General features: G+C 37.1%; 1 protein-coding gene across 4 annotated transcripts in view; it reads right to left on the reverse strand.

Moving 5' to 3' along the window:
- Positions 1 to 17,708, reverse strand: part of PHACTR1 (phosphatase and actin regulator 1) — a 652,586-nt gene that overhangs the window by 289,239 nt on the left and 345,639 nt on the right. Inside the window, exon 1 of one of the 4 annotated variants that reach the window (XM_074207809.1) lies at positions 5,641 to 5,981. The exons of the other annotated variants lie outside the window; for them this stretch is intronic. Within the exon in view, the coding sequence (XP_074063910.1) occupies positions 5,641 to 5,947 (307 nt within the window). The 5' untranslated portion in view covers positions 5,948 to 5,981. Of the gene's footprint in view, positions 1 to 5,640; positions 5,982 to 17,708 lie in introns of those variants that run through there. 4 annotated transcript variants of the gene reach the window in all.

The following is a 17,708-nucleotide window of genomic DNA, read 5'->3' on the forward strand; positions in this document are numbered from 1 at the left end:
CTTCTCTGTATATTCTGTTTGTAACCTCATGGACTTTCATCGGTTTAATTATCTAAATGCAGATTAAACTCAAATTTCTCTCTCTCTTTCCCTGTGTATGTATATATGCATGTATCCATGTATATATGTATGTTTATACACACAGCCTTCACCCCTTCCTTGAATTTGGGTTCCATTTCTGTGTTGCCAACTACCTTTTGAACACTCCAGGTGGATATTATACAAGCATCTCAAACTCAACATGTCCAAAGGGAATTTATTGTACTTCACAAACCCAGAACCCTTCAAAGTTCTCTATTTCTGTGGAGGACATTTACATCCTTCCAGTTTCTCATATTAACAGACCTGAACTCTTCTAACTACTTTAATGCCCATATTCACACATTTCTCAAGTCCTTTCATTCTTCACTCAAATCATTCTCCATCTCTTCTACCCTAATTCACCCTCACCTATACATGGCAGTCTTCTTGCCTCCAGGCTTTCCATTCTCCAAGATATTCTACATACTGCTGCTAAACTGATATTCCTAAGATATAAACCTAGTTATATCACTCCCCATTCCTCCATCCCACTTAAAAGAAATAATATTTTCAAGGCTTTAAATGATGTGTGTGTGTGTGTGTGTGTGTGTGTGTGTGTGTGTGTGTGTGTGAGAGAGAGAGAGAGAGAGAGAGAGAGAGAGAGAGAGAGAGAGAGAGAGAGAGAGAGATTGTTCATGGATGAAAAACAAACACTAGCTAGGTTCAGTGATCCTCTGCCAACACTGATTCTTATTACATTTGGAATAAAATATAAATATTTCATTCTGACATTTAAAATCCTCAGTAATTTGGCTTTCATTTACCTTCACAATCTTATTTCCTAGTTCCCCCTTCTCTCCATACTCTCTTTTTCAGTCCGAGTAGCCTTTTAGGTTTTTCCAATACACAGAGTTCTACCTCCTATTTAATACCTTTGTGTTTTCGCTCAAGGGTTCCTCCATTATTTGGAATCTGCTCCTATTCATTTCTGCTTCAAAATAACTCTTGTTTCTTCAACACATAATTCAAGTACTACCTTTGGCATGAAGTTTTTCTGTATCATCCCTAATTAATATCAATATCATCCTCTTGAAATGTTTGTGCATGACTTTGCAAATATTTCATATTTACTTATTCTCATATGTGTATTATATCTTGCCAGTAAAACAGAAGCTTCTTGAGAGTCAGAATTGTTTCATTTTTTTGTCTTTGTCTCCCTAATGCTTGGCATGTAGGTGTTAAATAAGTGTTTATTTAATTAAATAACACTGAAGATACCTTCTATTCTATAAGAATGGGGATAATGTTAGGTTTGTGTGTAGCTATTCTAAACAAATAAGTGTTCATTTTGTACTGTATTTTCAAACAATAATATCATTTTTGGCAGTTTTGGATTATTTTTGAAGGTGTGTGATTTTTTCCATTGATGAGAAATAAACACTAGCTGGAGGCAGTGGTCCTTTGACAGCACTGATCCTCTTTAACTTATGTTTATTTCTGTATCCTCAAGTAAGCCTCTCACCCCTGTATTATTACCATACTTCTATATTGACCACTTCTTTTCCCTTCGTCATTTATCTAATTGGCTTTTTACCCTTCCCATCTCTATCACTATAATCCAGTACTGAATTTATATTCAATATTAAAATATCAGTTATGAACCAAATCATATCATTATTATATAGACCAATGGATGAATGGCAAAAAGTAGATAAAGTATCTCCTTCATATTTTATTTCCAAATGAAAGGAGTTATGATATATAGTGTTATCAGAGCTGGTGAATATAATAAACTACTAGACAATTCTAATTATTTTTTTAAAAAATAAGCTTTCATTTATGTATGGGTGCATATGAATATATTCAGAGAGAACTATACAGATACTGAAGAGAGTAGGTTGAAAAATACTTCACTTTAAATGATCCCAAAGTGTTTATTGCTCACAAGGTCCATTTTTTGAAGATTAATACTACTCAAGAATGCTCTATGCCAGAAAATATGGGCTATCACACTCTAAGAATGGTGGGCATAATCAGGTTGCAGCAAATAACCATGTATGACTTGAACACAAATATGGATGTGAAAGATATCCTAAGAGGAACATATGAACAGAAATGGAAATAAATCAGTCACAAAGTTAGAAGCTTGAGTGTGGCATAGATATGCATGAAATGATCAAAGACTGAGAAGACTTTCAGGATTCTAGGTAGATTCTCCATGGGAATTTATGGAGAGATGAGGACAAGGGTAGCACAGACCATGAAAGCATATAGGTTGGGCTGGAGACTATACATATGGGAGCTTTTCTATAAGATCAAAGACCCAATAAGACATCAACACATAGACCCATGCATAGATGTGCAGCAACCTTACTTTTTTTTCCTTTATGGAAACTGATATTCCCTAAGACTGATAATTTTGTCATGGATTGGACAGGAAAATTGCTAACATGGCGCTGTTTTGTGAATGAAGAAAGCTGCATGAATAGTCTGGTTTTGGCAAAATCAGTAGGCTCAGCAATGAAAAGGGTATACAGAACCAACAGATCTCCTTAGAATCATAACAAATGAGTGGAATCTCAAAAACAAACCAGCTTCTAATAATTTTAAGTTGTTGACATCAGTCACAAAAGAGTGTTCTCTCTCTCATAATTACAGTATCCTTCTTTCCTCAGAGTTCAGGCTCAGAGTTGAATAACATAACAGGTTCATTCTATGTAGCTGGAATAATAGATCATTGGGTGGAACAAAAGGTAAATTGATTTGAAGGTGTGCATTTCCTTAAGAGAGCATGCTATATGGAATGGTTAATCTCAGAGATTCCTAGGTTTTGAGAACTAGAAAGGAATCTTAAGGGGGGGGGTCATCTAATTCAAAGGTATCATACATGTAAACCCCTGGATTGTATTTAGGTCACAAAACTCCCAAATGTGACTGGAACCAGATTAAAATGGAATTGGGATGGGGCGGCTAGGTGGCACAGTGGATAGAGCACTGGCCTTGGAATCAGGAGTACCTGAGTTCAAATCCCGTCTCAGACATTTGCTAATTGCTTGTGTGGCCTTGGGCAAGCCACTTAACCCCATTGCCTTGCAAAAACTAAAAAAAATGGAATTGGGAAATAGCTAACAAAATAAATAAAAGCATAATAACATAAATAATATTAATACAAGTTTTTCCTTTGTAAACATGTAGTCCACAAGGATTCTTTTTAGTTTAGGAACCACTTTTTTCTATTTGAGTTTGGTATCAGTGATGTTGTCCTCATTTTACAGAAAAAACAAACAAACTGAGGCCTAGAGAGGTGATAGGATTTACTTAGTTCTAGAGAGGAGGAAAGCTATTTACATTTCCAATTAAAATTTCTAGAAGGTTTAAATGCTGAACTCTCCTTGTATCTTTTCAATATGGTTGCAAATATTCAGTTTCCCCAGAAATTTTTGGTAGCAAAAACTTATCCATGTTCGTTGCTTGCCTTACTTAGACTTACTATTAGAACTCCATAAGGTAATTGATGATATGCAGGCATATCTCTAACAATTCAATAAACCTTGTTTACCTTGCAAAAAAGTGAGGTTTATTTGCACTTTTTATATCCATATCACATAAACATATTTTTCCAAAACACTCAGTCACCTACACATTTCCACTAAAAACAGAAGCGTTAAATATTTTTATCTCATTCTCTTTAAAGGCTTAAATGAATTCCCTATACCTTTAGGTAGTCAGCTACATCCATGCAAAATGATTACTATAAGACATCTCAGTGTTTCTTCTGAGAAAAACCAATATAATCTTCCCTGTGGTTAGACTTTTGAAATTAAGTACTTTCATATCAAAGGAGGTATCCTTACCTCCCTAAATCCTTCTAAATAATTAGAGACTGTAGAGTTAATGCAGAGAAGAAGAAATTCCTGCTGTGAGCAGTAAAATCTATGCCCCAATAGTATGAGGAGTGCAGAAAACAGACAGGCACACACTAGTGTGCATGTAGTCAGATACTATGTTTATGTTTACACATACACACACACACACAGATGAGTAAAATGTTATTCCTTTCTGGTTATGCCAACATTTAGAAATACTAAATTGAGACAAATCTGTGATGGCTGTTGACAGTTTTTCTTCAGGGGGATCAATTTATCTAAACTAACAGCATGAGTTTCTCCAAGAAGAAAAATGTCTTAGCTGTTTCCCAATATAAATGCTTTGTGCTTATATCATAAAGAACTTGATTTGCAGTCACAGGGACTGCAGTCACCAAAAAATAGTAAGAGTAAGAATTGCAAAATTATGCAACAATATCCATGTAGCATCCCCCTCCCCAAACCAAAACAAAGTCTTAGTATTCCCAGAAAAAGCATCCTTTCCAGTGGAGTCCCAGGTTCTCTCTAGTCTAAGCTGAAAAGCCATCTCCATATAGCCTCTCTGGCAGTTTAATCAAAGAAAAGTATAATTACACAGGCAGGACTCTAATTTTGAAAAGACATTAGTGAAACCCTCCTCACTTCATTACACTGAACTCCACTGGTTGACAAAAGAGAGTTCTCAGTAATATTTGCTGCTTTGGTTGAAACAAACTAAAACATCTTTGCTTGTGTGAAAATTTTCCTCACTAGAGAAATTAACCAGGTACAAGGGCAGATTTTATTAACACTCAGCCCTTATGATGACAGTGATTGTTTTCATTTTCATATTTGATTCCTAAAACTTTTCTTTGACCTTCAAGAATATGAGACAAGTTCAAACAATTCTAGGCAGACCCTCCACCCCCTCCAAAGTCACAGTGAAATGCCATCCTAGTTGGCAGAGGAAGACAACTATCTGGATTACTGTAAGTCAACATTACTTAATTTCAAGTTCTTTTTGTTGAGAGGTTCTTGCAAAAATAACTTCTTTTGAATTAGCTCTACTTAATTAAGCTTTGGTAGGTGGGAGAGGCCCTGGGTGAACATAGGCACAGATGCCTTCAGCCTGCCAGCTGATGTGTCTCCCCACTCTACCCTTCTTGATTTGGGATGTTGGGTTTCTTCAAAGCTGTCCCTAAACAGCTGTCAAAAATCCAAGGCCATATTTTCCTCTTCTGAACCATCATCTCATAACTTCAGGAACCTTTAAGGGGATGAGCTCTCACCCTAAGGTGCAGCCACCACACCCCAAAGCCATATTGCAGAAAAGCCAACCTCTCCTAACTGTCAAGCTCAGCAAAGCCTGCTTTCATGAAGGATGAAAGTTTGGGGTGGGGTGGGGACAAACAGGATGGATAGAAACGATTCTAGACCCCACAAAACTGTCCAAGTCCACCAACCCTTCCCACACAGTGATCTAACAGAGTTGCCTGGTCCTTTCACCTGTTTCAAAACCTTATTTCAACAGCAAAGAGAAGGCACTCTTATTATTTATTCCTGGCTCTGCTCGCTAATGTTCCCCCGAAGTCCTCCGGGGGCTTTATTCCTGGGGTCTTTCTCTGTGGCCCTGCAGCCAGAGATCGCAAGCTAAGCATCTGGCATGCACACACGAAGAGGAGCAAGGAAACAAAACCAACCTCCCCGTCTCTCCAGCCGCTCCCTTGCTTCCCTCTCGTACAAATGCTTGCACGGAAGACATCCCAGCACTCACCGTCCCGGGTGTCCTCACCGCGACCGCAGTTGCTGCAAATGTGTTTAATCTCCTTGCCTAGGTGGCAATGGATCACGAAGGATACATTGTTGCTAGGCGCGGGCTCCTTCAGGGGCTTCATCCTCATCAAATCAAAAGCTTTCTTTTTCCGCTTCTCCAAGCTCGGGTCTGGCCCCGAGCCCTGCCTGCAGCCCAGCGAAGAGGGCAAGGCAAACATCTCAGACTGCCCAGTGGGTAAGTGATGTGCCATCCGCTCACTCTCCGCTGAGCGCTGATCTGTCACACGGGCAGGGACTCTCTCCCTCATACACACACCCCTTTCCCCCACCCACAAAGGGGTGTATGGCTCTAGTGCTAGCAATATTAACCGGGAAGGTAGGGAGGAGGTAAGGGGGGGGGGGGAATCTAGGGGGTGGGGGCAGGGAGGAAGCGCCAACAAAGTCTGAGTGACCTCTATGACCTATCTGCTTTAACCAATCCCTAAAAGCTTAGCCGGAGGTTGCCCCCAGCAAGTTGATTTCTCGAACCTACCTGAGGTGCTTCTCACCTCCCTGGATCTCAGATGCAGAGATTTTCCTTACACTTCTTCCCTCCCCCTCTTCCCAACTTAAGCATCTTCAGCAACAAATCAGAACTTGGTCCTTCGCCCCTCCCCTCCAGCTACCTTTGAGTGTTCCACGAGCCCATCTCCCTCCCTTGTTAAGTATCATCATGGCCATTATTAACTCTCTAGAGAGAAACAAGGTGCCCATGTGGGATCTGTGGAGCCGGAATAATCCGCCCTAACTCAAATAACCAGTAGCATATTATTCTACTCTAGCAGTCAGACAACACATTTCAATACTATTGACACCCAGATCCAACCTGCAGCCCCACCTTCCGACAGGACCCAAGGTGCCAGGCTATTGAGGGAGATAACTATTAGTCTTTCTATTCTGTTCAATAAGGCTACACCTCCCCCTTTAAAGTTACTATGTTCTTGCCTTTAATTGGGTTAATTGAAAACCCCTTAGACTGTGCTGGCATCACTGATAAAAATGCTACATGATTGATGAAAGACAACAAATTAAACTCCTAAATAGATGATCGATTTGTAAAATAAGGCAAATCCATGGCTCGCTGAAGAGGCATTGTTAATTTCTAGCTGAAAACAATAGCCTTTGCCAGTAGCTTCATCTAAAGGATTGCAGTGTACTTGCCAGTTATTCAAGGTTAAATAGCAACAACAGGTTGAGCACATTCTCATATCTAAGGAGTGCTTCCAAACACTCTTCCAAACCTGAAAAGTAAAAATATACAGGCTATCCCTCAGATAATGAGAACCAACTGTGAGAACCATAACTAGGGCAGTGTGATCAGGACTTTTTACAGGGTGCCACCCTTTAGAGGGTGCAGTATTTTTATCAACCAGAAAAATAAAAATATGCTTAGCAAAAATAGGGGGCAGGGATTTGACCTGTAAACTCCCCACTACACACACACACACACACACACACACACACACACACACACACAAACAAAACACCAGTGCAAATCAGTACTTTTCTTACAACTTAAAGGCTTCGAAAGTTGTCTAGAGAACTGGGGGGCTAATTAAGTGACTTGTCCAATATCACAAAAGTCAAGATGCTGGTCTTGGACTGAGAGCTTGGCTTAGAGATCACCTCTCTTTCTACTATTCATGCTGCCTTTCAATTAACAAGAATAATTGGATAAAATCAGAAACTATAAGATAGCATGTTTCTATCTTTCTCCTTCCAAATCCATCTCCAAATGCTCTCCACTGTTGCCTCCCCACCACCCTCAATCATTATTTACTATCTTCTCCATTACTGAATTTGTTTCTGAAAGTTACTTTGAGAGTATACCGTGTTTCATATATTTTTCTTCCCTGTTTCACAAATATCTTAAAGGGAGGTAGTCTCACCCTAGAAAGTATTTTACCACTATTACATAGTATAAATTCTCCTTAAGTACTATCATCTAGAAAATGTCATGCCCAAATCAAATAGAAGCCTTGCTTTAGTCAAATAGGAAAACAAGTACAAACTTTCATTACTTCACATTCAGAGAAATGCTGGGGACCAAGATTCTATGATCTATTGAAAAAGAAATCTGCCAGGTAAAGAAGAAATTGGGTCCTCCTCTTATATTCATATATAATTTGACTTTAACTTACCCCTTTTCTATGGGTATCAGGAGGTTGGGTAACTTTTTACTTCTAGTCTTTATTACTAAACAAATGCCTAATGACTTTTCAAAATAGCCATAGCTAAATCTCTCTGTAATTTGCTCCTGACAGATTTATGTCACTTAGTTCCAGGCTAATTATAAAGCCTAAATTCTAAGATGGGAAAGATCCTGCTTGTCATGCAGTTTGAGCAATGTAAAGGCAGATTAAGGCCTTCTGGGGACTCCAGACACACATAATCTGGATGATTGGGAAGTCTTTTTATACTATTTCAGTGTTCTTTTGATTGAAAAAAAAATCAATGATGGTGTCATCCCCTCAAAAAAACCCTTAAAATATTATATCATTTAAAAATTAAAACAATTATTTTTCTATCATATTATCTTGCATTGTTTCTATTTTAATTTCTATTTTGTTTGTTACTTTAAATAAGCCATTAATACTGATGTATTTTTATTTTTAGAACATAAAAACTGGTATGAATTGCAAATTAAACAAAATCAAATCAAATATAAAAATCATAGCAAAAGAATTTGAGAAAATGGGTTAACTATTAAATTCAATGAAAGAAACAATAATAACAAAATCATATATTTTTTTCACAACTCCACCTTCTGCCCAAATAAGAGCAGGGAGAACTATGCAATGATCTGTAGAGAATGTGACCCTAGATTTTTAGGAAACAGAATTGGGTTCAGGCTTGATGGTAGCTAGTAAGATCTCAGAGGCTAAGGGCACTTAATAATGGACTTTCAGATATGACATCAGTGGCACATCTTCTGATATTACTGTATAAAGATGGTAAATAAAGATGCCAGTAGCACACATCCAGAAAAGAAATAATTTGAAATGTGAGCTGTGACAGGGCACAGAAAAATAACCATGTTGGACTTGGAGGTCACATCCCTGGGAATAGGAAGGACTAGTGCATAGAATGCCATTCACATGCAATGAGTACTATCCTAACCACTGCTTGGGGGGGGGCATCCTTTTCGCATATCTATTGGCGAATACCTGGAACCAGGCGCTAAACCACTCCCCAAGCACCACCCTTGTTCTACCCACTATGGAAATGCATTTAAGCAAGGTCCTTCAGGATGATCACTCCCCCCCACCACACAAGATGATCACTTTCTCTTTCCAAGTTAGAACTACATGCTCCTGGTCTATGCTGCTGGAGCAATATGACCCGAAATCCATGTGGTCAGATTTGTGTTGATTAAGCTTTTCTCCTCTCCTCTCCTAGGCTTCCTACCATTTTCTTCTCTCTTCTTTCCTATGTTGTTTCCGGGCTTGCAACTAAATTCTTTCCTAGGTCCATGGTGTTTCAGTGAACTATTTGTGCTTTCCAAGTTGTGCAGAACTTTACAGGTCTGTGAATAAAGATTTGAGGTTTTTTACAACTCCAGGGCCAATCTTGAGTTTTTCACTTCTAAGAACCCTGATTTTTGCGACAGTACCACTAATTTGCCAGTCATTACTAATACTGGAATTTCTTCTAATCTTGGGACTTCCTAGTTACATTTAAGAGTAACTTTAAATAATCTGATACTAAATATAAGCAGATGTTGAATAGTACTAGATTATGGAAAACATTCAAGATTATCTTATTCTTTTTGCTGTCTCCCATTAAATATATATATATATATATATATATATATATAAATATATACACATATATGCAAGCATGTCTATATATGCATATGTACTATATTCTTATCAATCAATAAAAATGGCCACTGTGCATTAAGCATAGAGAGAGAATAAACATAAAGAGCTTGTTATATATATGAATGTGAATTATATATGTGCATATATATATATATACATCATGAACCTTTGACCTCATTTAATGTTTGATATATAATTGTTCAAGAAGTTATGCACCTACATATAAACAATAGTATACTAGTAAATGTTTAACAATCCAGTTCCCCCTCCAAAATTGTGTAAGCTTATACTTGTAAGTTTAATATGTATTATTAACCTTTTAATTATGTACAATCAAGAAAATGAATCAAGCCCTGATTTGTATTGATTGCAGGTTTCTGAGGTGTTTACACTGAAAATTCCAAATCTGGCTAAATCTGGCTCAATCTCAGTGATAAGATATAGAACTTTAGTATTTGAAATGATAAAACAGATCTCTTTAATAAGAACAAATCAAGGTGAGGGAGGAGAGGAGAGGAGAGGGGAGGGGGGAAGGGAGAAAGGAAGGGAGGGAGAGAGAGAGTTCCTTATGAAAAGTCATATGCTCTGAGTTTGATACAACTATTAAATACATAACCCTCACTGCTTGGACTCAGGAAGGATGAAATGTAGCTTCAGGAGTTAAGAAACACTTTTTTTCTTATTGTTAGAAAAGAGGGTGAATCATAGAATCTTGAAATCAGAAGATAACTTAGATGGTATGTAATCAATCAACTTCCCTACCTAATTTAATCAAAATCAAAAATCATATACCTGGGGTGTGCTATAAGAAATGCAAAGAAAACCTTAAGTTCTATTCTCTGATCCAACTCTTCTGAAACTTCTGACAAAGGATCGAGATATTTCCTGAACATCTCTGAGTAGTGAAATCTTTTTCTTCCTTAAGGGTCCATTTCAGGTATAATGTGACTTTGGGGGAAAAACATAATACAGAAGATTTCCTGAATTTAGAGTCAAAGGACTTGAATTTGAATCTGATTCTGTCCTTACTAGTTGCATGACCTTGAGTAAATTATTTACAATCTCTAGCCCTCATTTTCTTTGGTTACTATAAAATAAGGATTTGGACTAGATGACTTCTAAGTTATATGAACTTTCATTTCTAAAAGTCTTCCTGTAGTTTTCCTCTGTGCTTGTTGCTGTTTAGTCATGTCCAACTCTATTTGACTTTGTAGACTTATCTTGATAAAGATACAGAAGTGGTTTACCACTTTCTTCTCCATTGTATCCCCCATGAGGAACTGAGGCAACTAGGGGTTAAGTAAGTGACTTGCCCGGAGTTACATAACTGGTGTCTGAGGCCAAATCTGAACTCAGATCTTCTTAACTTCAGCCTCAGTGCTCTATCCACTGTACTTACCTAGCTGCTTGAAATATGACAATTTAACATATTCACTTACACATTTCCTACCCCTTCTATTACATTATGAGCTCTCTGAGGGAAAATAATGTGTCATTTTTCATCTTTCGGTTGCCAGTGTCTAGCATGATCCCTGATATACAGTTGATACTTTATATGCACATTAGAGTCGTATGTCTTTTTGCCATGTGTATATTTTATTATTATAATTTTCTTGGTGCCATCTCTTAACTGGACCAAGATTAGGAGGAAAAGAAAGCTGTCCCGGGACTTGTCTCCTTTCATGCAGGTGCTATGTGTACTTAGCATATAGGCTTCTCTTAAACCATCTGCCAACACTATTCTACTATAACAAGCCAATGGCATTCAATGCCAAGATCATCTTATAAAGAATCTGCATTTGCTTCAGCCCATAAGACAAAAATATGTTCAATTATGGTCTACATAATTATGGCTAGAGCCTGCTGTTGCTGCTGCTAATCAAACTCCTTACACAGATAATGGAAAGAAATTAGCATACTGCAGTATTCCTAGAGAGAAAAAAAATTGTAGTCTTTTTTGGCTTTTTAAAAAAGAAAAAAGAAAACGAAAACAGAAGGGACAGACAACAGCAGCCACTGACAAAGCACTAGGAGACTCTAGAGGGAGACGATGTTTGGAAGTCACATGCAGGGATGTCACACCTGCTTGTTCTGTGATACCTCCTGAAACCTACCAGGAATCAAGGGCTGTCTCCTCTGCAGGTGCACTGGGCTTGGAATTCTCTTATGATTAATTCCTCCTAGGAGCTTAAAAAATATTGAAAGAGAAGAGGAACATGCATGAGAAATATCTGTAGAAGACTCATCAGATCAGAACCCTCAGCTAAAAACCTTACAAATATGATGTCTTGCTCAACGTAGGACTTGAGTAAATACAGCTAGGTTAGAGTGCTGGTCCTGGAGACAGGAAAATATGAATTCAAATCCAACTTAAGACACATACTAACTGTGTGGCCCTGTGCAAATCACTTGATACTGTTTGCCTCAGTTTCCTCATTTGTAAAATGGACTAGAGATGAAAATACCAAAGACTTCTGGTATCTTTGTCAAGAAAACCCCAAACGGGGGTGGCTAGGTGGTGCACTGGATATAACACTGGCCCTGGAGTCAGGAGTACCTTAGTTCAAAACCAGCCTCAGACACTTAATAATTACCTAGCTATGTGGCCTTGGGCAAGTCACTTAACCCCATTGCCTTGCAAATTTTTTTCTAAAAAGCCCCCAATGATGTCAGTAAAAGTTGAACATAACTGGAATGACTCAACAGAAGCACTATGAGTAGTCCAGAGTTAAATGCATAAGCCCTTGGGGAAGTCTGTGGGATGGGGATTCTGAATAAATCAAAAATTAAAGGGGACTGCTTAGGGAAAATAAAGGTAAAGAAAAGTTTTAAGCAAGACTTTGGAGGTAGGAAATTAAGTTGTTTGACAGAAAGCAAAAACAGGGAGTGCAAAGTGAGGTAAGAGATTGGAGAAAGTAATGACTATGCCAGGCAATAATCATATTTGACTGTATCAGAGAATTCAAGTTGGGTGTTTTCAGGGAAAAAAAAGAACGATCAGGGAATATAGCTAAAACTTAATATTATTTAGTGGTGTCTAACTGTATGTGAGCCAATGGATTTTGTTCACAGGATCTGCTTAGCAAAGATACTGGAGTGATTTCCCATTTTCTTCTCCAGTGTATCCCCATTTTAAAGAAGAACAAATAGGGATTAAGTGGCTTGTCCATGGTCATGCAGCTAGTTTGTTTCTGAGATTATGCTTGAAATCAGATCTTCCTGATTCCAAGCCCGGTGATCTGCCTAGCTGTACCACCGGCTGTACTACCTAGCTGCCAGCTATAACTTGTATCAGACTTTAAAATACCAAAGATGATCCTGAGACAGGTAAGGCATATACACACTTGTTAAATATGGATTTTGCTCATGACTTTATGACCTTGAGATGATTGTCACTTATCAATTATCAATGACCCTTTATTCATCCTACTAATTCTATGAACAGCTATTAACCTTAAAAACAAGATTGAGGATTTAAATTAGGAAATGACTCTGGAGTGCTTTGAGTTCCAATAACTCTTCCTAAGTGACACAAGTATGATTATTAAATTCAGTTAGAATCAAGCTACAGATAAATTCTAAGATAAGGCTAAAGAGTTTGGTGGTGTTCTCAGAACCATTAGTTTATATACACTGAATTGTTACCAGAAAAGTTTGCTTTAGCCATTTTCTAACTGGATGGTTTTTTCCCTTTTCTGTAAATTTGAAACTGATACATTGAACTTCTCTCTCTCTCTCTCTCTCTCTCTCTCTCTCTGAAATGTCCACACATATATTTATAATGAATACTTCAAATATGGAGTAATAGAGAACCACAACCTGGGTTCACATCTGGTTGTCTGTCTTTGTGACTTAGGCAAGTCACTTACTATCCCCAGAAAAATGATAAGACTAAAAATTACACGTACTTTGCTATCTGCCTATCAAGGAAAGGATATATTTACTTCTCTAACAAACAAAGTTATCTGTATGGGATACAATTGATTATTCAAACAGCTTAATAGGCAGGGAAAGCATCTAAAATCTAAGAATTGTATTTGTAGACAAATAATGTTGCTTTATCCCTATGCTGAAAAGGAGATATTTTGTAGAGGTTTGTGCAAAGCCTCACTGGGTTAGGAGAAGTTTAATCTAAACAGCTGAGATATTTGGACTATAAGTAGAATAATCATGGTGGCAGTGGCACAATGTAGGGGAGGAAGGGAAAGGGAGAGACAGAGAGGGAAAGAGTAAGAGAGACAGAAAGACAGAGACAGAGACAGAGAGATGTTAGAGAGACAGACAGACAGATAGACTGACAGAGAACTTGAGAGAGAGAGTGCAGTGAAGGTTCATGCACTAGAGTCTAGTGCTGTAGACTCTCTTTCAGTGGCCAGGGTCTGCATTTATTAGTTAAAAACTGAGATTAGTATGGATAACTATATTACTACTTGAAATTAGTAAAAGGACAATGAAGGTTTAATTCTCTCCCCCCCTCCTTCCTCTGGTGCCTATAACTGGCAGTCTTTAGTTACATTCCCCCCACCTTGTTAGTTATTTCTATTTTTAAAACATTTTCTCTACTACAAACTATATGCACTGAATTGTTGCCAGAAGAATTTCTTTTATTCATTTTATGCCCACTCATATCTACAATGTCAGCACTGTCCTCTCTCCAAGTTTGAAGTATTAAAAAGAATTAGACATTATATGGATTAAGGTCAGCACGACATAGGGTCCTACTATAGAGATCTGTCCACATAAATGTTTTGTGACTTAAGTCTGTTAATTGAATACAGGGATATTGTAGTGGTTGAAATCAATAGATAAACTTGCAATACACAGCACTAAACAGGTCAGAGGTTTTCAACCTTGGACCACCCCCTCTTAACTGGGATCTGAACTCAATGAGAAAGAGAAAAGAGTTTTCTTTTTCTGCTATAAATAATTCTTCTATGCTACTAAATAACAGAAATAGAAAAAGCTAGTGATTTGGGAGTGTAAGCTATTAGGTCTCAATAAATGGGATGATTCACATAGTATTGAGTAATAATTATCTGGTATCTAGAATGGGGTAAAGTACAGCTGTGAACCAAGGGAAATTCAAAACCCTTGAATAGCCAGTGAGACAAGGAAAGAACAATCTTGGAAGTGTGCCAAATCTCTCCATATAATTCAAACTCCAAAGGTGAGAGGTAAAAGAGAAAGTTTTGAAAATTTCTCATATAACCAAACCCTACCTAATTGTGCCATCTATTGGTACATGGATATACATATAACACTCTTTTTTACTAGTATTTTCTTCCTCAATAGTTTTGTAAATAATTGAACATAAAAAAGAGGGACAGTATGGCATAGTAGAAAGCATATTCACTAGTCTCTAATCTGAATGCTAGTTTTGTTTCTGCTGCTTGTTGACATCTAACAGAAGTCATTTAATCTCTCTGAATTTCATTTTTCCTTATCTGTAGAGATATTTTTTTATTTTTGAATTTTTTTGTATTTTCTATTTGTATTGCTAATTTCAAAACAACTGTTAGTGCTGAAAGCAACTATAAAGATCATAACAGATAAGGAAACTGAGCCATATAGAGGTTAAATGATTTGTATAAGGTTTATCAGGTATTAAATTTTGCATCTGAGCTTAAATTCCCTAACTCTAGAACTAGGGCTGTGGTAAGGAAATGGTTTTGAAACTATTAAGGCATAAAATATCTGAGAGATAATGTTACTGATGTAATTGCTTATTAGGGAGGTTGGAATAGAATCTTTTATTTTTAATGATTTTTTTAAATACCAATATAGTGCAATGTTGCTAAAAAAATTCCTTGATAATACTTTAACGACTTTAGTCTTTCACTTAGAATGATTTGTCTCCAAAGATCCCTGATATCATTTTGATGATGTTTCTAGGGAGATAAACTCTAATGATCTTTCAGATTAAGTTACCTATGAGTATTAAAGAGGGGAATACTAATATTTCATTGTACACAAAACTGCATTTTTTTAAAAAAGTAAAACCTAGATCATCAAAAACAATGGTATTGAATGCAAATGGAAGTTGGTGCTGAAAAAAGAGGGGGATAAAATAAAAAAATTAACCTCTATCTTCTTTGCAAAGGTTGACAATGGTGGGGACTGGATAGTATCATGTATTGTCAGTGTCAGTTAATTTGTTGATTAGATTTGCTGAACTGTTCCTCCTTTCCCCAATTCTTTTTTTAAATGTTTTTGTAGCAAGGGATCACTCCCTGAATAAAGGTGGAAATGAAGGTAATATTAAATTTTTTTCATGTAAATAAACAAAAAAATATAAATTCTTGTTGAAGGGAAAGTATATTTTTTGCCCTACTAGTCACCTGTTGATACATTTCACTGTGTCATATACCTTTCCATTAGAGTATTCTTTAAACTGTACATGGGGAACTACTACAATGTGCCAATAAATGGTTTGAAGTTTTTTTGGAGTAGGGAAGGAAAGTTTGTCTTTATCTTTCATCAGTTTCTTTTTTCTAAAATTTGTTCTCTGGTTCACACTTTTGGCATAGAGGCCTCAAATGGATGAGACTGAGTAAATGTGGAGATGTCCCACTTTATATTTCTATTTAAAAATCCTATTATTTTCTGTTGAAAAGTTCTTTTCAAAAAGTTTTTTCTCTAGTACAGCTGAGACTTTTATATGAGTCCAAAAGCCCTTTAACACAAAGCACTTTTATAGTTAAATCTCCTTCTTGATTCAGTAAGTGGACCTCAGAATCAGTCCAGTAGAACCCTCTTCTCTCCTAAAAACCAGAAATGTTTTACGGATACTCAGAAAGTTGTAATCACAGGAGATATGATCATGTGTCACAACTGTCCATGGCTAGATTTTCTACATACATTCTTAGTGAAACTTAGTTCATTTTGAAGAGAAGGTTTCACCTTTGTGGCTGCCCTTACTCTGCTTTCTGGAACAGTAATAAACATGACACAGCTTGCCTTTTCTCCCTCCTCTTAATTGGACTGTCCATACCACTAGCATGCCGAGAACTATTCTGTCTTTTTTTCTTTTTTAGAGGACCCCCAGTGCTCTTTTAGGACAGCAGCATATGGCACCATAAAACATGACGAAAAAGGTTACATGGCTAAAGTTATAGGATGTGGATGCTTTGCTTGCCCTGCTGAGAACAGCTGCCACTGAAAGTGAATGAGATTAAAAAATAGGAAACTGGCTTCATCCGACTTATCCTGTTGATTTTTAAGGATACTCACAAATATAAAACATGAATACCTATTCGGTTAACCTGAGGACTGCGAACATATCTAGGGGTAAAATAAAAAGTACTTTGCTATTACTTAAGGGTGTCTATGATTAGTTCCAGTCTCATCTGACATTCTAGGTAAGTTGGATGATTGGTTGTTCCTCACATTAACATTCTATCTCTCATTTATGTATACTTATTTAAGTCATACCATATGACAAGAAATCATTTCCTCAATATCTATATCTTTCAGAAATGTTATTTTCCTTCAAGGTTCTGTTTGGAGGTTAACTTTTTCAGGAAGTTTCCACTGATACCTCCAGTCCTTAGTACTCTCTCCTTCAAATAACCTTCTGTCTATGTATTACTGCACATGTATTCTCCTTCCCTCCTCATCAAAGTAGTCTATATGATCCTTGAGGACAGGAACTGTCTTGCTTTAGCTTTCTAGTTCAGTGCCTTGAATATAATGAGCCATTAAAAAATGATGAATTGAATTGAATTAATCATCATCAGATTGTCAGGGGTCTCAAGACTATATAACAAAATTAGTAGTAGTTGGTAGTGAAATTGGACATAGAATGCCATTGAAATTCCTGCATGGGCCAAGTTCTAGAAGAAATCCAATAGAATGATGTAACTTTGGCAACAAATTCAGACTGGTTATTTTTCCAAGTATAAAATGTAGCTATAAATGCCACAGGGAATGTGATCATTTCTTGAATTCAAGCTGTGTGGGGGCAGCTGTGGGTAGACCGAAATGGAGAAACTATTAATGGGTATTACAGTTATATGAAAATTACAACATCTTCAACTCTTACCTTCAAGAAAAGTGAGATAGTATTCACTCACAAAGGAAAAACATCATTAGCTCTGAGAGGCAACATGGAAGGCAAGAAGGTGCCCTAAACTTGTCAGAAAATCCAGGAGAGTTCTAATAATGTTAGCTTGGTAATAATGGGTAAGGTATTCTCTGAGTACCTCTA

This window comes from Macrotis lagotis, chromosome X, assembly GCF_037893015.1.
Source record: "Macrotis lagotis isolate mMagLag1 chromosome X, bilby.v1.9.chrom.fasta, whole genome shotgun sequence".
NCBI lineage: Eukaryota > Metazoa > Chordata > Mammalia > Peramelemorphia > Peramelidae > Macrotis > Macrotis lagotis.